Source organism: Cydia pomonella, chromosome 15, assembly GCF_033807575.1.
Source record: "Cydia pomonella isolate Wapato2018A chromosome 15, ilCydPomo1, whole genome shotgun sequence".
In the NCBI taxonomy this organism is placed as follows: Eukaryota; Metazoa; Arthropoda; class Insecta; order Lepidoptera; family Tortricidae; genus Cydia; species Cydia pomonella.
Window position 1 is genome coordinate 8,555,458 of NC_084717.1, and position 23,230 is coordinate 8,578,687.

The 23,230-nt window shown below is 39.2% G+C and overlaps 2 protein-coding genes and 1 long non-coding RNA gene across 5 annotated transcripts in view; 1 reads left to right on the forward strand and 2 right to left on the reverse strand.

The window, feature by feature from the left end:
• Positions 1-23,230, forward strand: part of LOC133525708 (uncharacterized) — a 352,002-nt gene that overhangs the window by 318,977 nt on the left and 9,795 nt on the right. For all 3 annotated transcript variants that reach the window (XM_061862067.1, XM_061862069.1, XM_061862068.1), the window contains one exon: positions 18,283-18,389. In XM_061862067.1, coding sequence (XP_061718051.1) covers positions 18,283-18,389 — 107 coding nt within the window. The remainder of the gene's footprint in view (positions 1-18,282; positions 18,390-23,230) is intronic.
• The window catches only part of LOC133525722 (uncharacterized), a 322,779-nt gene that overhangs the window by 205,091 nt on the left and 94,458 nt on the right, over positions 1-23,230 (reverse strand). The gene's annotated exons all lie outside the window — the stretch shown is intronic.
• On the reverse strand, positions 9,721-12,078 carry LOC133525704 (uncharacterized). Its single transcript, XM_061862061.1, has one exon. The coding sequence runs from the start codon at positions 11,798-11,800 to the stop codon at positions 10,655-10,657; it is 1,146 nt and encodes a 381-aa protein (XP_061718045.1). The 5' UTR covers positions 11,801-12,078; the 3' UTR covers positions 9,721-10,654.

Consider the following 23,230-nt stretch of genomic DNA (forward strand, 5'->3'; position numbering starts at 1 on the left):
CAGTAAAAACACCATTTACAGTACATATGGGGCTACTTTATAGCACTAGTGCGAGAAGTAGCATATTATGTTACTGTGTCGAACATTTAAAGGGCCATATGTACTGTAAAACGTTGTACGATACATGTGCGAATAGGTAATTCGCAACTCGTGTCGATTTAAAACACTCCCTTCGGTCGTGTTTTAATTTATCGCCACTCGTTTCGAATTTCCTATTTTTCGCACTTGTATCGTAATGTACTATATTGTCTATAATGTGTTGGCCAGGGAGTTATTCCTAGGAACGTTTTTATGGTTCCGTATCAAAAAAAATACAAAAGGAAGCCTTATGGTGCGACTCTGTCCTTCCGTCTGTCTGTCTGTCAAATCGTTAAATACTTCGAGAAGCACTAAGCTATCGATTTGAAGTTTGGAATAGTTATGAACAACGCTCTTTTTTCATAGACAAAAAAAAATATTTATGTGAAAAAAATACCTTCCCCCCCCTTATCTCCGAAGTTTATCGATGAAAAATAATGAAAATTTTACATAATATTAACATTACTATAAATCTTACAGGAAAAATATAATCAGACCTCAGAAGTTAGCTTTTTTTTAATTAACAAAAACCTTACCGAATTCAGTTTGCAATTTAACCAACTTTACGTGTGTTTATTACACGTAAAATTACTGAGATTCCATTAAATACACCTTTTTTCAAATAAAAGATCAATTTTTGAAATCGGATCACATGATAGAGAATTATCCTCGAAAAACAAGATACGTGTATTACATTCGCGCAATAATTGGCCGATGATGGCGTTGTACACAAATATACTTAATATAGGTACAAAAGTCTTCCGCCTTTGTAGTTATACGAGATAATTCAAAGATTGTTCGGAACCCTCGGTGCGCGAGTAAAATGAACTCGCACTTGACCGGTTTTATTTACCTAAAGATCCACACTAGCCACTAAACCCAATTAGTGCTGGCTGGACTTTGTGAAGGATGACATGTAGGTTCCTATGCCAATAACTTTTTGTCACTAGTCCAATTCATTTTCTGATTTCATTTAATAGGTATATTTGACAGATCACCGCAACCCCGTAATTTTCACATAATTTAAATCATATTACCAACCAGAGGCAAATAGGCTCCTAATGAAACAGACTGAAATAAAATTGTTTAACGATACACAAACAATTTTGCACTCTCATTCAATAATAAAGCAGATTGTTGCCGAAAATTTAATATGGCGAGGTCATCGCGCTAGCACTGCGAGATTAAAAGATCGCAGACAGAAAACAACGAACACCAGTACGGGCAGTTCGTCACTTGCACGAATAAAACTTTTAATAGGTACTTGGTTGATTCTGAGTCTTTTTAATGTTTACTTGGTTAAAACGCGAGCAGCTTACAGGATGTGGCTTTCAAAATGGAGATGTCGAGTTCAAACCCCGGCTGGTATCAAATAGTTTCTTGCAACATGTGTACCTACAAAATATCAATTGATTTTAGCAGTCGCTTTGTGAAAATTAATGTTTTTGCCAATTCTTACTACCGTCATTTCTACAATAGACCGAGCGGAACCCTGTTTTCCTCTAGCTGTGGCAAAAAGACGAGACAACGCTGGGAAGATGATCACGACTTGGATTTCAGCATTTTAATCGCTAATTGTCCACTCATTGATTGGCTCTAAAACTAGAATCCATTCGAGAATCACGTCATTACATGATTTTACTGACCTTCATTTAAATTAAAAGTGTTATTAGCTACTTACTCGTAACGGAGTTTGAAAGTTTTTACAGCAGTCATTCAGTTCAGAATCACCCACTTGTACTGTCCACGGTTACAATGGAACCGGTAAATAAATAAATAAGTGCAAAAAGCGGTTTCATAAATGGGCCCCTCAGTAGGCAGCTGCAACTCAAGGCGAACCGCCCGCTTCTTTAGGCCACGGTTTGCAACGCAAATTGAGATTTTTTTATTATTTTGGTACCAAGACCAGAGAGAACTGAATGATAGACTTATAGTATTTGTATAACCAGAGACAGCTGGCCAACAAGATCGAATGAGAGAACGATTAAGAAGTTTCCGGGCAAAGTCACATTTCTCATCATTGTTTTACCTAGAACCTATAGATAGCTAGAGTTACATTAATTATAAGACTAGTTCACAATTTGGTAATTCCGTGGCTTACATGTTATGTTTGGTTACCTGTTGAATAAATTCTCTCTACTCTACTCTACATCTTAACGTCTAATTAATGCCATAATGATTAATAACTTTATGTATTAATCCATCCAATCCATGTCAATCCATGTATTAATCTTTAATCTTATGCAAAACATAATTTGGCCTAAATGGCTCGAAGAGGTGTCTACAATAATCATGAGAAAAATGTGTTTTTTTATGGTGATAAGTAGTCTTGTTACCTCTCTTTGTTAAAAAAGCTCGGCATCGGACTGTCTAAAGTTTCAGCTGTTTCGAAGTCTTCACTTGTCTTTGCGAAATTCAAATTTTACACATTGTTTTAATATTCTGAATTTTAATTTCCCCGACATCAGATACTACATTAATGCAAGCAGAGATTTTTAATTTGCGAAATAACTAATAAATAGACCCTTAGAATTTGTCATTATACATTTTTATTCTACAATTTTTGACACAATTTAGAATGATTCAAAAGCAAACAAATATTTATGAGGACAATATGCTGTCACGAAAAACCAAGGAATCCGACCGCGACCCGACAGTAAATTGACCAAAGTTATGCGACATTCGTGTGAACAAGTGGCCGAAGCGTAACTTCATAAATTATTGGGGCAACATTCACGATAATTTCGTGAGTGTTTAATTAATGAAGTGCCCTTAAAATTCAAACAACGAACGCTTTTAACGGCTCTTATTTCACCTGTTTTTTTTACCAAACTCGTATCTCGATATTAAGATTCTTGTAAAAGCAACCTTAATGAAATCAAATTACAGTAAAGTTCAAGATGAGGATTAAAGAAACAGCTTGAGAGTCGATTTGTATCATTGTGTTGTAAATGCACCTGCGATTATAAGCTATCACTGTCTATCATGTTCATCTCGACATAAGCTATCTCTCTTCTTACATATCGCGTATTTTATAGCTTACCTTGTGGATTATTATCGCATCCAGACGCGACAATCATTTTAATACTTAGCGAATTATTAAATAAGTGTATGTTATCGTGACTGATTTAAATGATGTAAAAGATAAACACAGAAGTAATACGGCATGTAAGAGATAAGGTCCATAACATATTGAATATTTATTATTTTAGCTACTGAATATTTATTCCATCACATCACTTATCGGGCGAACAAGAACTAGTAAAACTCATGTGGTCTTTAATTACACTAAGTTATTATGGAATCTCAAAGTCACGTTACTCTGGTTTGCCTGAGAATTCGACTCACTCGAGCTTTCACAACCAATGATAATATATCGCCTCTATTGTAGCCATAATATATCACTTTTTATCGTTAAACATCTCACAAAATCTGTACAGAAGCTCAAGAGTTATGAAGCAAGCAGCTAGATTTATTATATATCAAGTTAAATTCAAGGAAGGAAAACGGATAAAATAATTGTCAGTTAAAACGTGGGACCAGCAACCAATTACCGATGCCCTTTAAACAATTTAAACCCGAGATTAAGATGGTATTTCACGATATACGACCGTATATTGTTCGCAATCGATATCGCTTATTAATATGCAAATGATAAATAACGAATAAGTGATTGCGAATTTGTTATTTATGGCGCACGGATGTGTGATTGGAATGTAAATTGTCGTTGATATTATTATAAATCTTGTGCTTGTTCTAGTTTACATTCTAGTAACCTTAAACGCGTTTTAGTCACCGTTCCTGTAACCATATTAAGATTTTTTTTTTGTCATTGTCACCTTATGTCCCAATTGTCATGATCTCTATGTATAAGAAGTCCTACGTCGTGTTGTCTTAACTGTATCCTGCTTTCCTTATATCCCCTTAGGGTTTGATGCACTTGAACTCTACGATCATCTCATTTATCGCGTGATAAAATATATAAATTACTTACACTTTTTAATGCTGCATTTTTCTAACCAATGCAACCTTAATGCTTTTAATAATCTTGACTTAGATAAAATTATTAAAAGAAATGTGACCTTTTACAAGTCTTACATGAAATAACTCCTACTTAAGCGACGAAATGAAGCTTGGATATTTTTTCTCTTAGTTTCTACGCCTAAATACATTTAATTTACAGAAGCTGAACTTTAAAAACAAATAAAACATTTTAACAAACAATTACGGTTAATAGCGAAAAATACAGAGCCTGAGGAAAAATCCTAACAAGTTAGATAACAAACAGGACCAGTGGGAGTCCAACAGTGCCGCCTCCGCTTTCTCAGTACTACCTACGAGTTACAGTAATATCTGTAATATCACGTACAAAATAATTAGATATTTCACACAAATGTGTTGTAATATGTAATTATTTTGTACGCTCAGAATATATTTAGTCGTAAAAATATTTTTGACGTTTATTAATATTAATATAGATATCAATTACTTGGAATTGTCTTCTTTGTTCAAAATATTTTACACTTGTTCACTGCGCTGAAGTTAATTTTCCTAGCGTTATCCCGGCTTGTATCCACGGTTTATGGGAGCCTAATCCCAAGAATTATCGTCGGCACTAGTTTTTACGAAAGCGACTGCTATCTAAGTGTTCCAATTCCAGAGGGGAAATTAGACCTTATTGGGATTAGCCCGGTTTCCTCACGATATTTTTCTTACCGAATAGCGACTAATAAAATATCGTGCATAAATTTCGAAAAACTAATTGAAAGAGCACTAAGACGTTTTGAATAGTTAGCGCTGAAGTAATGTGTACTGTACATTCCCCACCTCAGATACCCCGCACCTCCACCATGTAAAAGAGATACGGTCTATCTGAGGTGAGGAATGTAAACGCTCGAAGTAGATTTCTTATTTTATATATATTAATTTTTTTCTCAACAACGAATTACAGCAATATCGACTAACTCAAATGCTTGCCATTTGCCGAATCAAATCGCCTGCAGATCTTTATTCTTTCAGCAGGGCGATAGATCTGAAACCTTCACAGTACCTACTCGTATTAAAAATTACCCATATTGTGTATCGAATGCTCGTATTATCAGTTAATGAAATTAATGTTTGTTATTGACAATTAAGTGTAAGACATGACATGACATACACCTGTACATATACATACTCGTTTTAACTTAGTATCAATTACGTATTTTAATTTAGCGTATATGACAATACTATAACCTTTATTATATTGTTACATTAGTTGCATTTGAATAATAATTACTAACATTATGTATGAGTGGTTACTGATTGCCTTCGTACTATCAGATGCATAATAAACAAAGAACATAATATTGCTAATATTCTAAACTAATGATGCAATGTAAGAATTTGTGTATAACAAGTCCGGCATAAATATTGTGTCAGTAATACTATTACCAAAGATCCTTTTATTGTGTAATTTTTAAAAGATAAAACGGCCTCGAATATGACATGTAAGGTGATGTAGAAGACGTTAAAGGGCTCCGCACATTATGGAGTAACTCTGTTTGTCAGAAGTTGACGTTTAACAATTCACTGACCACAAAACATTATGGTGCTACACAGCGCCGTCAGGTTTGGCTGCACGGGCGCGATTAACCAAGGGCACATTTTATTCTTGCCGGTTGCACTAATCACCGTAATCCGTTATGGGACTGATCACCGCATGAAACTACCCATACAATAAAATTTAGCGAACTTTTTAACTGTAACATAACGGTTTGGTGCAACCGACGCTTAAACTAACCTCTCTTGTTTACAGTCAATAACACTTTGCCATTATCCAGTGTTATAGTTAGAATGGTTAGGTAGGTAACAATAACAATACACACTTATAAAAACCGGGTCAAACAACCGAAAACAGCTCGTTTCGACCGGAAGTGGTTCTGACCGCAAACTTTTATCTAGTGCGGTGCGGACTGTTACTGAACACGGCACCGTATCGCCACCGCATCCGCGCAACAGTTGGGTCGGCGTGAAGATACAACTAGTGTTGAGTTGCTCACTCGTGAGGCACCTCATTTGTACCACTCATTTAGTTAAATTGTCGCAGAACTTCACACCGCATAAATGTCATACATCACTCCTCAATTAATTTTACTCATTTACTCGCGCGCATCACACACAGCTCTTACCACTCAAACCATTCAAACACTTCAAATTTGAAAAAAAAAACTCTCAGCCTTTCAAACTCACTCGCGTTCCTCACAACTCGCAAGAGAGTCGCGAGGCGCTCGGTGCTCGCCGACATTCAAATGAAGAAATGAGTCATTGACGTCATCGCATTCATCGCTCACACTATCAACTGCCCAACTACAAACCTTATTGCAAGGACAAAAGGTCCACCGAGAAATGCGTTGTGTTTGTACCATTCACTCGCCTCACTGTGACATCCCCTCAAAAATCCTTTCAAAATGAAACAATCATAAATCATAAATCATAAATCATAGCATTTATTCGTGATAAACTATGACATACAAAAGTATAACAACATGACAAAAGGAAGAAACATAGAATAAATAAATAGTTTACCACGAAATGGTCCCGCCTCAGCATTAATGCTAACCCAAAAGTCAGCGCTGATCTTCCGGCGAGACCATTTGTGGGTCACGAACGCAGCTGTACGACACGGCATAAACATAAAACATAAAACTGAACGCGGCTTTGCGGCGGCGAAAGGGCGGCGATCAACGCCATCTAGTCTGACGGCGAGACGTCATGATGAGAAAAGAGGCCATGTCGTACGCGTGCTGATAGATACAGATAACAACGATAACAAGACCATTTATTACTTACTTTTTTAGTCTATTACTTACTAGCATCAGTGCAAAACATGAACGAAAATAAACGTGTTTACATGGCAAGAAATTAAACAGAAATTCAATTAAATCTTACAATATTAAAACTAAGGATACCACCTAGGTGATTAAGGTTTTATAACTACCATAACAATGTGTTAACTTCGCCAAAGTGAGAGTGTTTACCCATGAATGATAATAAAAAATAATCAAAATAAAGTAAAGTAAAGCTTGGCTCTTCGGTTAAAAGTTGTGTACATTAAGAAGATAAAATAACATAAATAACATAAATATCACGCACAACGGTGACGCAAGAGTTGCAAAGCAGCGATAAAAACAAATGACAACTAACAACATTATAACATTATACATTATAACATTATACAGACACATTGACTGAACGTGAGGATAGGACAGAAAAACAGGTAAATATATTATAATATTATCGATTGGAGTTGCTCACAAGTACAGAAGACATACAATTATTGGAATAAAAACAATATTAAAAAAAAACTAGTGTCCTGTCTTAAAGTCTCCTGTTGCCGCTGGTGTTGTAAAGTAGATAGCTTAAGCTTAGTTTTAAAAGTCACTATACTTTGTAGGTTTCTGAGCGGTGGAGGAATGTTGTTCCAGCATTTGGTTGCCATGTACCTAAAGCTCCCACGAAATGCTGCTGAAACATGTTGAGGTGTCACCAACTGCACACTGCAATTACGCGCCCCAAGTGACCTACGGGTGGACATCCATGATAACTTCTCGAAGAGATATGATGGGGATTTGTGTTTTACTATGCCAAATAAGAGAAATGCCAGATGAAGCTTGCGACGGTGTAGCATTTTGAGAATACTGTGCTTATTTAGAAATGGAGTCACATGGGCTCTTGGAGAAATGTTAAAGCAATAACGAGCACAAGCATTTTGTACCCGCTGAATAAGTCGCCTTGTTTTTGCCAGAAGACGTGGACCATAGACTAAATCCATATAGTTCAATTTAGACAGAACAAGTGTTTCGATCAACTGAGTGCGCAAGGTTTCATTAATGAACGGTCGAATGTTGTACAGTAGCTTGAGCCTGTAGAAACAGTTTCTCACAGTTTCAGCAACATGATTGTCAAATCTAAGTTCACTATCCATAATTAAACCTAAATTTCTAGCCTTATACACTTTTTCAATGGGTTCACCCGATAACATCACATCTCTGGCAGGTCCAATTTTGCTCAACTGATTTTTAGTGCCGAAGATCATATATTTAGTCTTAGATGGGTTGAGCATTAGACTATTGTCTAGAGCCCAAGAAGCTATGTTTGCAAGGTCCATATTAAGTTTTTCTGTAGCACTGTCAATTTCAGAAGGCTTACAGGAAATGTATATCTGTATATCATCGGCATAAATATGATACTTGCAGTGTGCGATGCAAGTACTGATGTCCGCTGTATATAAAATAAACAGGATTGGGCCAAGTATCGATCCCTGTGGTACACCTCTGGAAAGCGCCATTTTTCCTGAGACTTTAGCTGATCCATCACTTGAGCTTAGTTTAACATACTGTTGTCTGTCACTGAGATAACTATGAAACCAACGCAGTGCGCTGTTATCAAAGCCATAGTAACTTAGCTTAGACAGTAGCAGGTCTATATTAATGCAGTCAAATGCCCTAGAAAAATCAAGCAGTACAAGTAGTGTGCACATTCCCCTATCCTGTGAGCAAAGTATGTTGTCTGTGACATCCAGCAAGGCCGTCACAGTACTGCGCCCCTTCCTAAAACCAGATTGTACGTCTGGTAAGATATCGTTACTCTCAATGTAGTCATTTAATTGTGCGCAAACAATCTTTTCTAGTATCTTAGACATACATGGTAAAATGCTGATGGGCCTCAGGTCCTTTAATTCAGAGGGATTAGTGATTTTTGGCAGTGGGCGCACGATGGCTACCTTCCAGGAGTCAGGAAAAGTGGATGTTATAATTGAGGTGTTTATCACATCAGTCAGTATGTCTATAGTATAAGGAAATGTCATAAGTAGCATTTTTAAATTAATTAGGTCATGCCCTTCTGCATTCGATTTGAGCTTAGATATAATTTTTAGCAACTTGTCGGAGCTAACTGGTTCAATATGAAATCTAGACTCATTATAACTGTTGAACTCAAAGTAAGTTAACTGTGAGATTGTGACTTGTGATGCAATTGGTAAATTCAAAAAATGTTTATTAATTATATCGGGGTCGCTGAAAGTAGATGGCAATTCTATATTGTTTTTAGGCAGAATGTTAGATTTTAGACTTTTCCAAAGTGATTTCGGCTCCTTAATTTTATTATTTATATTATGGTTAAAGAAAGCCAATTTTTCATTGTATATGGCCTTATTTACTGTTGACTTAAGGTCCTTATAATAAAGTTTTTTACTCTCAGACCCTGTCTTATGATAATCTGCGGCAGCCTGATCACGCATACGCATCATCAGTTTCACTGTGTCTGTGATCCAAGGATATGAGGGACCCTTTATTATAGATGTTTTTATGGGTGCATGCAAGTCAAATATATTAACTATGTGCCTGCTCAATGCTTCTACCTTATCATTAATGTTCGGCAACGCAGACATCAGATCCCACCACACACTACGCAAATCATTGTCAAAATGTATGGGATTAATATTATTAATAGGCCTGTGCAATATAGTGTAGGGCTTAGGTTTGTTCCGCTTAATCGCGAACTCGCAAGTAACAATACAGTGCCCAAAGAGAGAACCTACATGCTCGATACTAATTTTTTTGGCAAATAAATCGGTGCAAATTACGTCAATAAGTGTCTGGCTTGTGTTTGTAAAGTGTGTTGGCCCTGTTACAATTTGTGCTAAATTAAAACTAGATAAGAAATGGTTAAACTTTGTGGTTTTAATGTCATTTGCAGTAATTAAATTAATATTAAAGTCACCCAACAGAATTAAGTGATCATATCTAGTTAATGAGCTAATGGTGTCAGATATGGCGTCCAAAAAAAGGTCAACGTCCTGCCAAGGTGGGCGATACGCCGTGCCAATTACAAGTTTTCTCCCTTGTACTGTCATATGTATCCATATTTGTTCTATCGTTTTGTGTTTGGGGTCTACGGGGTGTGGTAGGCTATGAGCTGTGACATTACGTTTTAAGTAGAACCCGACCCCCCCACCTCGTGAGCGTAGGCCCCGTGGTCGCGGAGTGTGGCGCAGCCTACACCCTGGGAGCACAGGGGCCCGACCCTCATCCCCCCCTCTCAGCCAAGTTTCATTGATTGCTAACACATCCATATCCAATCGAGTGCAGGTTGCTATGAAGTTATCGTGATTTGTACTCAACGAGCCCGCGTTGTACAAACCGATTCGTAGCTGATTTCGAGTCATTTTACATAACATTTAAAGATAAGAATAAGCGGGCAGCTAAACAGAACCGGTTTTGCATTGCAACCAAACGCAGGCGCGGTGATCGTGAGCGAATTGAGTTTGAGGTTAATTGTGCAAAGTTTTTCGGCGTGTGTTAGTATATAATAAGTAAAATATCTTGTAAATATAGTAAAAAGTCCAAAAATATTTAATATACAAAGTGAAAATTGTGTGTTCAGATTAAAATAACTAGAGTAATGTGTGTATGAATTGTTTTCGTGTAGTATACGTTTTTCAGTGGTGTAATAAGTGTTTAGCGGCAACAGTAGTCGTGACAGACATACGTTAGTAGTTGACAAAAGCAGTAACAAGCTAATATGGTGGACAAACCTATCTTGAGCCAAAAACACGATCTAAGTCTAGTTCAGTGCGAATGCGGTGTCGGGGCGAACCTGAGTCCGCCTGCCGCCGTGCGAATATTTTTCCGTCCCGGGTCCAGACGTACCTCCAGGAGTGCTGCTGCTTCAACTCCCGAGCCTTGTATAGGAGACGTCGGTTGTGGGGAGTCAGCCGCTCGTTGACGTAGAAGGTGCAGGTTCGTCCAGGGATACCAGTTCCTTCCGTGGTGGCATCGCGGCGCACCCGCGCAGCCTGGAGCAGGCGATCCCTGACGGCACGACGCACAAGGCGCACCACAAGCGGCCGCGGCCGCGCTGCCGGCCCGTGGAGACCATCCTCCAGCTGAGGCGCGCGCCCCACACGCGTGACGTCAACGATGTCGCTCTCGGTGAGTTCAACCCCCAACTTCTTGCCCAAGGCTGTCACCAAATGCATAGCGTTTTCGCCCCTACTTTCCGGCACACTAGATATTTCTATATCATTTAGTAACAACTCTTGGTCGCGGTCACTGAGCTCCATCCTAAGCTGCGATACGGTTTCGACGAGAGAGTTGTCGGAGGCAGTGTCGTTCGACTGAGGCCTGCTCTCTAACGAATCAACACGGGCAGAGAGCATGTTGATGCGCCCCTCGCAGCCGTTGATCCGCCCATCGCAGCCGTCGATCCTGACTGTCAGTCTCTCCAGGGATGTGCGAAGACCGTGAATTTCCTGGCTCATCGCGCGTATCTCTTCGCGGAAGAGCCGGAGCTCGGTGATCAGCAGCTGCGTGTCGTTGACACGGGTCGAGTCCAGTCCATTGTTGTGCGGAGTAGTGTTATGTGGGTGGCCGTCCGTGTAGGACACCTCCATGATGGAGCTGTCACCCTCAGGCTCCGCGGGGCTCAAGGCGTTCTGCGTCCGTCCACCCCGGCACATGTTTATATTTGCACAACGTACTGGAGTGTTTGTATTGTCCGTCCTAGGCTCGATACTTTTGCACTCGACACACCTCCACAAAAGTTTCTGGTCAGGTTCCAAACCGTTATAAGAGTCATCTGAAAAATTCGCACAAGGGAGGTCGTACAGTTTTAGGCAGTTGAAGCATTTCAAAAATCTCCCGTCGGTAATCTTTCTAAAGCATCCTCCACAGCTTGCCATTGTAAATTGTACTGTACGCCAACGGAATAAGTTTCAAATTGCACTAAATATCAACGACGCACCGACAATGCACCCGCGCAGATACTAACAGCTGATTGGATGTCACCGGTCAGCTGACCCGCACCGATCGATGTTTAAAGTTACTGTTAATTCACTTTACACTGATGTTTAAACTGTGATTTCTAGCTGAATTAACATTCGTACACCGCACAATTGTTATTTTTCTAGTAGCCACTGATGCTAGGATTAGTGTTTACTACCAATTGGAATTCAAAAACGACTAATGACTATGTTTTTGGGTAAAAAACACGGAGCGAGCAAAAGTACGTTTGACAGCTCTGACGCACGTCACGTGACTGTGACGCACGTCACGTGACTCTGACAATGAATTAGATTTACCGAAAGAGGGAGTGAGACAGACACGCGCCGTGCTTCAATAACACCTCATCGAAAATACGTTAAAAATGAAACACGAAAGAAAACAAGCGTAAGCGTCCGCAAGCTTACATACATATTACGCCATTTTGATCCTAGCATTGCTAAGTTACTTGTCAAAAGCGAAAAATCTAAGTCATCAAAGAACCTACCGAAGAAAGTTTTTTCTCTCTGTCGCACTTGTAATTTCATACGTAAGTGCGACAGCAAAGCAAAACTTCGTGGTTCGCGGTAGGCCTCCATATTTGTTAGCTATTATTGTACTAACGCGCATACCAGTATAACCTGACCTCAAGACTCATATTGCTGGTGTCATGTATAATCTGAATCAATTAGACTGGACAGTGAAATGGTTACTTGATAAGCGATTGAAATGCCAACCAAGTCTCACTGGGCATTTACGAAGCTAGCTTAGAAACAGTTATCGTTTAAGAGACCAAAAGATTATTTAAATTATTGAAATATAATATAGTGGCGTACACAAAATATGATATTTTACATTAGTTAATTAATAAAAAAGTAAATATAATTTGTATAGGTGAAATAAACATGTACATTTTAACGATTTGAATTTGTAATACTTTTTGTTAACGTGCTTCGTATAGTATTTCTATCATTTATGATTTTGACATATTTATAGTACGAGAAACTCGAAAAAGTTGTTCGTAATCTTTAGTTGTGTTTTATAAATAGTGATCAGTGACCATTCTTATAATTATACCAAAATAACAATATATTAACATTGTTTTCGCGATAAAATATACCTGTGGGTCTTTCTTTGTGTCTTTTGCATACAAAAATCAAGTGTATATTACACGCCGGTGGCATTACCGCGCGAACGTTATTGAGGCTTTCGTTTGTTATCATATTACAATGCTATTATTACTGATAAATTATGAGGTGGTAAGTTAGTAATTTCTATATAATAATGGTACAAAAAATATTGGATTTGTTCTCCTTAGTTTGTTAATTGTTTGTTTGGTAGTTTATGGTTAGTATTTATTTCAATATATGAATGTTAAACTTAAAATTATATCAAGTAGCAAGGATTGATACTGAACAATCTAACAATAAAAATAATAAACTGCTAAATTCGAACAAGTTTCATAAAAGCATCAAATTAAGTTGCAATAGGATGTATGTACTTTAACTCCTTAGTTTGATTCTTAAATGTATGTCTTCTGTTGTTAAAGTTCTGTTTTAAACCTCCAGAATTGCACTCCAAGTAAATATTTAAAAGGAAGTTTAGCAATGCCTAAATATGTATTTACATTAAATATGGTTTGCTGCCGTTGGAGTTGATGGAATAGTCGATGCTGCAAAAGTGCTAGTACCTCTCCTCATTTGAAGTAAGACATTGTAACACCTCATTTTAGAGAATGAGGTACTCATACAAACTCATTTTAAATTGATGTCCTACCCATCACTAGATACAACTTACAAAGGAACTGAGGTTTTGACTCAAACACTGCTTTAGCACAACAAAACTTCTTATGGGTAGGTATTAGGTAGGGGTTATATCCTATACTGAAGTCATATAACTGATAACTAGATTTTGCTTGGTGCGCGGGGCCCGTGGGCCCCGCGGTAGTCGTGTAGTTTGTTGTTTGTGTTGTTGTTAGTGTTGTTGTTAATGTTGTTGTTGATGAGTTGTTGTTGTAGGTGTCGTTGTTTGAGTGAAAAAGTTTGTTTTCCAAAGGGAAGAAGTGGTGCAGTTGTACTTTTGCTGCGCGTGCGAGCATGCACTCGGCCTCGCGTATGTTGTTATTAATGTTGTTGTATATGTTGTTGTTGTAGTGTTTGTTGTTGTTGTAGTGTTTGTTGTTGTTGCTGTTGTTTAGGTGTAAAAGTTTGTTTTCCAAAGGGAAAAGGTAAAGCAGTTGTACTTTTGCTTACAAGGAATGGTCCGCGTGCGAGCACGCACTCCCGCAGCTCGGCCTTCGGCCTCGCGTGCTTGGGCGATCTAATGGGACGCTCCGGGCCTTCGGCCCTACGCGGAGCTCGGCCTTCGGCCTTCGCTGGGTTTCGAAGCTCAGCGTCGGGCCTTCGGCCCGCCGCTTCGCTTATTAAGACAGTTAACTTGTAACCGGTTCGCTCTATAAATGCACTTTTCCCGTTATTTTTAGTATAATGAATATTTGTTTTCCAAAGGGGAAAGTTAATGCGGTTGTATTTCCGCTTTGGGCCGGACTCTCGCAGCTCGGCCTTCGGCCTTGCGTGCTTGGGCGATCCAGTGGGACGCTTCGGGCCTTCGGCCCTACGCGGAGCTCGGCCTTCGGCCTTCGCTAGCCTCTCCGCTTATTAAGACAGTTGACTTGTTACCGGATCGCTTTATCACTTTTCCCGTTATTTTTCTTATTATTAGCATAAAGAATATTTGTTTTCCAAAGGAGAAGGGTACTGCGGTTGTACTTCCGCTTTGGGCCGCACTCTCGCAGCTCGGCCTTCGGCCTCGCGTGCTTGGGCGATCCAATGGGACGCTCCGGGCCTTCGGCCCTACGCGGAGCTCGGCCATCGGCCTTCGCTGGGTTTCGAAGCTCAGCGTCGGGCCTTCGGCCCGCCGCTTCGCTTATTAAGACACTCGAGGAGGGTTGGTTTCGCTTCGGGAGTAGTGCGGGAAGTTGGATCTTAAACACGACCCAATAGTAAAAGTGTCTTGACAAGCTCACGTCGGGCCTTCGGCCCGCCGTTTCGCTTGTCTAAGACACTTTTCCTATTGGGTCGTGTTTAAGCCCCAACTTCCCCTTCTCAGGTGACGCTTCGGGCCTTCGGCCCTACGCGGAGCTCGGCCTTCGGCCTTCGCTAGCCTCGACGCATCGCCGTCGGGCCTTCGGCCCGCCGGCTCCGCTTATCAAGACAGTTGACTTGGTAGAACGCTTGGGAGCACCTTGTGCACGCAGCTCGGCCTTCGGCCTCGCTTTAAATTACTGGGGGTTGCACGCTTGGGGGTCGGGGAGAAGGCTCCGGGCCTTCGGCCCTCCGCCGGGGTCGGCCTTCGGCCTCCCAGCCTGAAGCTCGCCCTTCGGGCTCGCTTAACACAGTTTTTATATAGGATTTCGCTTTGTTCCTCACGCCCGCAGCTCGGCCTTCGGCCTCGCCCAAAATTACTGGGAGTAGGACACGCTTGGCCACTCGGGGTGAAGCTCCGGGCCTGGCGGCCCTCCGCGGGGTCGGCCTTCGGCCTCCCAGCCTGAAGCTCGCCCTTCGGGCTCGCTTAACCTACTTGGAAATTTGACTTTGCCCCTGTCCGCCGCCATTTTGGATTTTTCCAAAAAACTTTTTTTCATATGGTAATCTTGGCCCCCAGGCTCGCCGCATGCAAAATCTCAGCGCGCTCGGACCAACATTAAAAAAAAAAAAAAAAAGTCGGCCATTTTGAAATTTTTTTTGATCCAGTTTTATTTGTCTCGAGGCCCTCTATGACATTTGGTCGAGCACCCCCCACCTATCACGCACCGTTTGAGAGTTGCCATACAAAATGAAATTGACCATTTCTCCGCCATCTTGGATTTTTTCCAAAAATTTTTTTTTCCGTAGGAGTCATTGGGGCTCCGAGATACCGCGACCGAAATTTCAGAGCGCTCGGACCTTTTTGAAGTTTTAGAAAAAAAAAAAGTCGGCCATTTTGAATTTTTTTTTTCTTATTCAGATTCCACTCGGAGCCCTCTATGACATTTGGTCGAGCTCCCCCGACCTATCTCTCACCGTTTGGCATGTGGGGGATTCGAAAAAAAATCCCATACAAATTTTTTTTCGAGCTAAAAAAAAAAAAAAATTTTTTTTCGAATGCGGGGGCCCATATGTACCCACGTACCGGTCCTCGGCGCTCTCGGACCGTTTTGAAATTTCGGCGCCATTTTGAGTCGGCCATTTTGAATTTTTTTAAATGCCATTCCATTTGTCTCGGGGCCCTCTATGACATTTGGTCGAGCACCCCCCACCTATCTGTCACCGTTTAAAAGTTGCCATACAAAATAAAAGTGGCCATGGTGTCCGCCATCTTGGATTTTTTCCAAAGTTTTTTTTTCCATACCGATCTAGAGGGCCCCGAGATTCCGTGACCGAAATTTGAGCGCGCCGGGACCGACATGAAAATCGGCCGCCATTTTGAATCCGCCATTTTGAAAAAAAAATGGCGGCCTCCGAAACTGCCCAGGGTCCTCTGTGACATTTGGTCGAGCACCCCCCCACTATCTCCCACCGTTTAGCCGGGCCGTCAAACATTTTTCTGTCCCGATCCGGTAGACCGAATGTCGGATTTTTCCGGAGGTCACCGGACCGCCCCCTGTACGACCGTACCAAACTCGAATCCCCCCCGCGCCTCCTTCCGGGAGAACAATTCGTGTCAATTCATGTTCGGGCTGCAGCTTTATATAATATAGAAACCATCCCACTGATCCGACTAATTTCATACTCGTAATATCAGTTTCAAATTGCTTTTGCTGATGTCTTCTTTGAGTCAAAGAAAGTACATTTCGGGATTTTACATAAGTAGATCTCACGTAATCGGTAATGCACATTGTCATTAAATAAAAATAAAATGAAGCTCAAAGGGTGCCAAAGTAAAATAATATACGATACACGCGAATTCAATACAAAAGAATGCTTAATTTAATCTCATCTTGACATCGCTGCCGCGCATTTTACTCGCACCGATAACAAGCTAAATGAGAAAAATTTAAAATTAAATTATTAAGTTCGAATGCCGTTGTCTTCAATTTTGCATAACAAGCGACATAAAACTAGGTTTTATAAAAACACAAGAAACCGTATCACTAACCGCATCCAACGGAAGGATAGTTTGAAACAGGAGAACGTTCTTTGTTAGAAATCGCAAAGATGCTCGAAGTTTTTAAAATATACAGTCAAAACGAAAATAGCAAAGTTTAAGTTTAAATGCTTTACTTGCGTCGTTGTACCAAAGTTAGAACTAAGGTTTGCATACATTCCAGAATATCTTTTAAATAGTTTTCTGATATTTCTGATTTTGTCTAAGTCGTCTTCAGTCTTCAGATATATTTTATTAAATGTAGCCTTAAATATAAGTAGATATCAGTGGAAAAAAAGACAGCTGTTAAAGGCACATGGCAGCAAAACCTATGACGAAATGTACAATATCATTGTACAAAATGTTTTTAGTAGAACAATTTTAGATTAATGTCAAATATTCCTTGGACATTTTGAAATGATTTTCTGATACGGATGTATGGTGATTTAATCGTATCCGGTCGACTGACGCTGCCTTTGTACTTGACCTTTATCGTACGATTACCCAATAACTACGACGGGAGCAGTTTATCGGTGCCAAAGTCATTATAAAGTGTTGGCGGGCTGTTTTAAAGTGTTTAAACTACATATATACAATACATACATACGTATATGATAAATTACATTATCTCTCATATAAGTCATATCTTTTTATTTATTATGGTGTATCCAGATCTGGCGAATGCGCCATGAATACACATACTCGTATGTACAGTCAGCATCAAAAGTAGCCGATGAAACAACGAGCCAAAAGTATCTGATATTCTGGATAACTCTTCCAAAAATAGATAAATTTCTATAATTCGCTTTTAAAACGATATCTTATACAGTCTTAGTTGTTCTATATTAAAGACATCACTTTTGTTAGGCTGTTACAGAATTGTAGATACTTACGAAGCGTTATTTGATCCGCTACTTTTGATGCTGACTGTACATAGTAAGAAATAGTAATACTATCAGTTCGCACCTGTACTTACAAATATATATTTGCATTTATTTTATTTTATCGCTATTGGCACGGTGCCGAAACCCCGGAGAAAGGGAGAGTCAGGCGAAACGCTCTTTTAAATATCTCAATACAATAATCATACGGTGTTACCTACTCATTAACATCTGTCAAATGTCACAAGCCGTTGAAAATGGTTTGTCCTTACTCGTCGTGTTTTTTAGAAAGATACATTTACAGGGGTTTTCTAAGTTTTATGAATAAATGCCTTTGATATGTAGATTTCCTTCTTACGTTGTTCATGCAATTAATGAGTATATCTGTTTGTCCTCAGGATACTACCAGCCGGCCGGACCGCTCATCAAGGAAGCTGGCGGCGACACAGAGCGCGCGCTCGCGCGGTACCACCCCCCGCCGCATTACCACGCCCCGCACCCACCGGTAAGTTAAAAGAGATATTAAAACAATTTGTACTGCAGTCTTGGGACTTTTCAATCATTAAATAGCCTAGCGATTGGCTACTTTGAAGTTACAAGATTAAAAGTCGTCAACAGCCTTCGTTGACGACTTTTAATCTTCATTTTCACTTGATGAGAGCCCTGCGCACACATAGCCGATATGGAGGGGTCAAAAGGACATCTCGAAACTGCTACGAATAAGTTTCGATTTAATTAATTTACTGAAATAAAGACACGTTTCTACACTTAACAAACTGAAAAACTGGACGGTATGAGCTAGCAAATGTAAACAGCATGGCAAATTGTAGTTATTATGATTTTTTATCAAAACCTCAATCATTTAATTGCATGCATGGGGCTTCTTTCTGACAGAAACTGGTGGACATTTTTAGCAGTTTTAAGTCCCCTTTATTTAAAAACTTCACATTCAAGCTTAACACGCGTCGTACGTTTTATAACATACAAGCCGCACCGATCAAAGCGGCATCGTTATCTCTTCAGTGTAGACACGCTCTGAGGGTTATCCACTAATTCCTAATAAGTAAAACGCCGTCAAATTGTCAGTTTGTCGTGCTTGTGCTGTGCCCAGTGGTTTTATTAGTAAGAACTTTAAGATAGGTACATAACATAAAACATGAGTGCAACCAAATCCATCGTGCCGGCATCAGAAAAGAATAACACCACCCCATCTCGTCCCGTGGGTGTCGTATAAGGAGACTAAAGGAAAACTGGCGGCAGATATGCAAATGAGCAAGGCTCGCCCGTATCCTATGCGAGATCCTTGCTCACAAGACCTGTGTGCGCCGCCACCTCAATAAAAACCAAATCCAACTACGTTATATTTAATTAACCCATGCAACTACATGACTGTCACATACGACCAATCGAGCCTAAAAACCTGTACTTACACTTCTTTCTAAAGATTCTCATACTGTAGTCCCTTTAGAAAACCTCGGCGGGGAGTTATTAAAAATCCCTTACGAAAACTTAACTATAAGTACTATAACATTGGCAAAAAGGCATTAATAAAGCGACATTGAAAAGGTCACTGAAATGTTCCAGAATGCAGCTGAGACCTTGTAATTTATTAGCGGTCGTAAGTTCATAGCATACGCCATTACTGTGTGACGTCATACACGTCGTGTAGTGTGGGCACCGCCTACACAATATGAGCTTCACTGTGACGTGTGATCCTAATACCGTAATACAGTGCTTATTCAGGCAAGCTTTTCACTGACGTCATAATGTGACGTATAAATGCATGTCGGTTTAATGTGGACAAAAAATTATTCGGGTGTTGTGAAATATAATATTGTGCATTGATGAACTTTGCAGTGATCATTAATTTCAATTGACCGAGTTGAATTCACTCCATTCCAGTATCGGGCAAAACATCTTCAACGCAAGATCTTACCAAGTAGAATTATTATCAAAATACATATAAAAATAAGTAAGCTTCTAATAAATCGATCAAATCTTCTAATAAATCCAATATAACATACTTAAATATCTAAAATATAAGAAAACACAAAAAACGGCCTATATACCCGGACGGATATATTTTCGGACCCGGGTATGTCCTTAAACTACGTCCACAAGAGAGGTATGGGCATTGTGAATGTCATCTCGCTCTGTGCGGTAGGGCACAGCACAGCGGATGTCATTCCAGATCTAGAGCAGAGCCCAACTGGGGAAGTACCTCCACCTTACAGAAAATCGCAGCCAAATAACACTAGACCCTACTCATAGTGTTGTGTTCCTGCCGGTGAGTAAGGTTGCCAGAGCTCAACGAGGGTGGGAAGGGGTTAGGGTCGGCAACGCGCATGTAACTCCTTTGGAGTTGCAGGCGTACATAGGCTACGGATACTGCTTACCATCAGACAGGCCGTATGCTTGTTTGCCACCGACGTAGTATAAAAAAAAAATATACGTCCCACTATTGGGCATAGGCCTCCTCCCATGCGCGAAAGGGCTTGGGCTATAGTCCCCACGCTAGCCCAATGCGGATTGGGGACTTCACATACATCGTGACGTACACAATTTTAATAGGTACCAAAAATAAAAATAATTTAGCGATTCCAGGTTTCCGCTTACAAAAAGTAAACATGTCATTTATGGGGAACTGGGGTTTTATAATAAGTTACCATACCAACTAAATATTTCGAAATTGTCAATTAATAAATTCAAGACTATTGTGAAACGACAGCTTTTACAAAAAGCTTATTATACTGTTAGTGAATTCATAGAGAATAAAAATGAATTAAATTAACTATAATTGTTTATTTATGTTAAAATAGAATATATACCTGGCTGTAAGTTTACATGTAAAAGAGCTAGCATAGGCCTATTTACAAAATAAACATTTTGATTTGATTTGATCTTTGAATTTCTTCGCAGATGTGTGCAGGTTTCCTCACGATGTTTTCCTTCACCGAAAAGCTAGTAGTAAATATATTTCAGACGTAAGTTCCGAATAGGTCATTTGTACGAGCCAGCATTTGAGGAAAACACGACTACATGAAAATACAATTTTAGCGAACACACAAACACAAAACACATAAACAAGTGCTTTCAAAGTGTATTTGAGGTTATTCTAATAAAAAAAGGTGAATTGAACTCATATCACTGTATATGGTCATTTCCATATAATGTGACACATTTTCACTGCGCCATTCTATTACTAATGTTCTATGTTCATATAAAAACTAAGTTTATTTTAATTTATTGAAATACTTTGTACAAATGTGAGCGATATGGTATGCTCAATAACGGGTCAAATGGTATTCTGGCCTCAAAACACCATAAACATTTATCGAAATCGTTAAAACCATTACTGATAAAGCTATAACACATAAACAACTTTATAAGTACCTATACTAGCTGTTTATGATTATTGTTATTGAGATTACTTGAAACCAGTATTTTAAAACGCTTACGATTATTTTCAGGCATTCAATAAGAAGATAGTAAAATAAAGACCTTAATTTATTTATTAGAAACAAACAGTTTCGTAATCGCAGTCTCGTCTCGCTTTATATAATACTCGTAAAATTATGCCAACGTTATTATTTTATTACTTATTTAAATGGATCATGTCCTCGTTTGATTTGTCGAGAAGATTTTTCTTCGATACAAATGTACTAGATTCTTTCCTGCTTGTGGTTTTTGACCGTAGAGCAAAGTTTTTTCATTACAGACAAATTAATATTATCAATATCTGTTTCGGAGTCGATTTTATTTTTTAAAAGCGCTTGAGCACTTCAAACATCGCAAAAACGGCCTAATTGATTAGGCAGCAAAGAAATGCATAGTAGGTATTCAAAACTGACACAGATATAATTTAATTACCATTTTGATTTCAAAATATCGTTACGATTGGTTAAGTTTTGAGAGAGGAAACAATCGTGTATGATACCTCGATTTTTATGATTTTACCAGATTTTTCGCCTAAGCTGCAGTTGTCCTTATCGCACTAATTTTAGGTGCCGCCCCCGTTAGCGCGACGGATAAACTCACCTAAAATTCACGATTATTTGTAAAATTAATTAGGTAAATGACACATCTGAGGAAAAACAACGGTCTTATTTCACTTATAACAGATAAAACCTTTTCTGCATGCAAGCTTAGATAATTGAACTTTAACTGTAACACAATGTATTGTAATTTGTAACATTTCCATACTGTATCGATGCAAATAAATTATTTTTGATTTCTACGAATATTTTGACACGTATTTATTTCAATAAATAAAGATTCAGTCGTTAACTAAAATAACACGCAGTAATTCGCTGTCATTGTTTTGTAAATTTGTAATGTGAGTCTTTCCTTGTTGATTTAGCATAATCTCACAAAATCAAGCAAACCCAAGCACCTGTTAACAAAACGTGCTATTAATTACGAGAATGAACATTACACACAAAGCTAATTAGCGGGACAAACGCCCAGAGCTCCCGACGGAGCCGCGACCTGTACAAATGGGACCCAGGGGCACGTGGGGAATTAAAATGTACGGATTAAATTGTCGACGCCGACTCGTGACTGCGTACGCAACTGTAATACGCACGCAACAGAACAAACATCACCAGTATCATGACTTCATGCACTTATTTACTATTGTAAACAATATTTACTGATACAAAAGTAGCTTGACGTACTTGACACAGTGTAAAAAAATTCTAACCGAAACCAAAGATTCCATTGCGTGAAATTTTACCGACCGGCTAATTAAACGTAAAATGACATCAGAATGTCATTCAGTTATCTTGCATTTCGCTCGTAGTTGTCCGTACATGTAATGACGCGAGACGCACGTGAACTTAATAACATCGCCGAATTGGCCGGCGAGTAGAGATTCGCATAGAGAGATAGAGATCTTGCGGCTGTTCATGGTTTTCAAGTTTGTGTAAGTCAAGATACTGTATGTAGGTACTGTGATTGCTTTCAACAGCTTCGACGTAATAATACTTATGTTATCATTTACAATTAATGGTCGATATGTAATTAAATTAACCACTGTTAATTGTTCGTTTGAATAGCTGCATGGAGAATAGGGTGTTATGCTGTTACTAATATCTACTTTGGTGTATTCATAAAATAATTTTGTGTGTATATTGGTATGCAATCTGACGTCGTTTTTTAGTAGATATTTTGTTATGTAAAATGAATGAAGCTTGATTACCAGTATCTCTAGGTTAAAGATACCGATAATCTAGTCAACGTCATTCTCATCGATTTGCCTATTAAAATTAAACGTTTAATAAAAATACTTCACCCATTCGAGCACTAAATGCACTAATAAGTGTAAATAGGTACAGTAAATAAGGG

Bases quoted from the DNA above. Each gene is read 5' to 3' on its own strand.
- LOC133525704 (XM_061862061.1), bottom strand. From the start codon at position 11,800: ATGGCAAGCTGTGGAGGATGCTTTAGAAAGATTACCGACGGGAGATTT.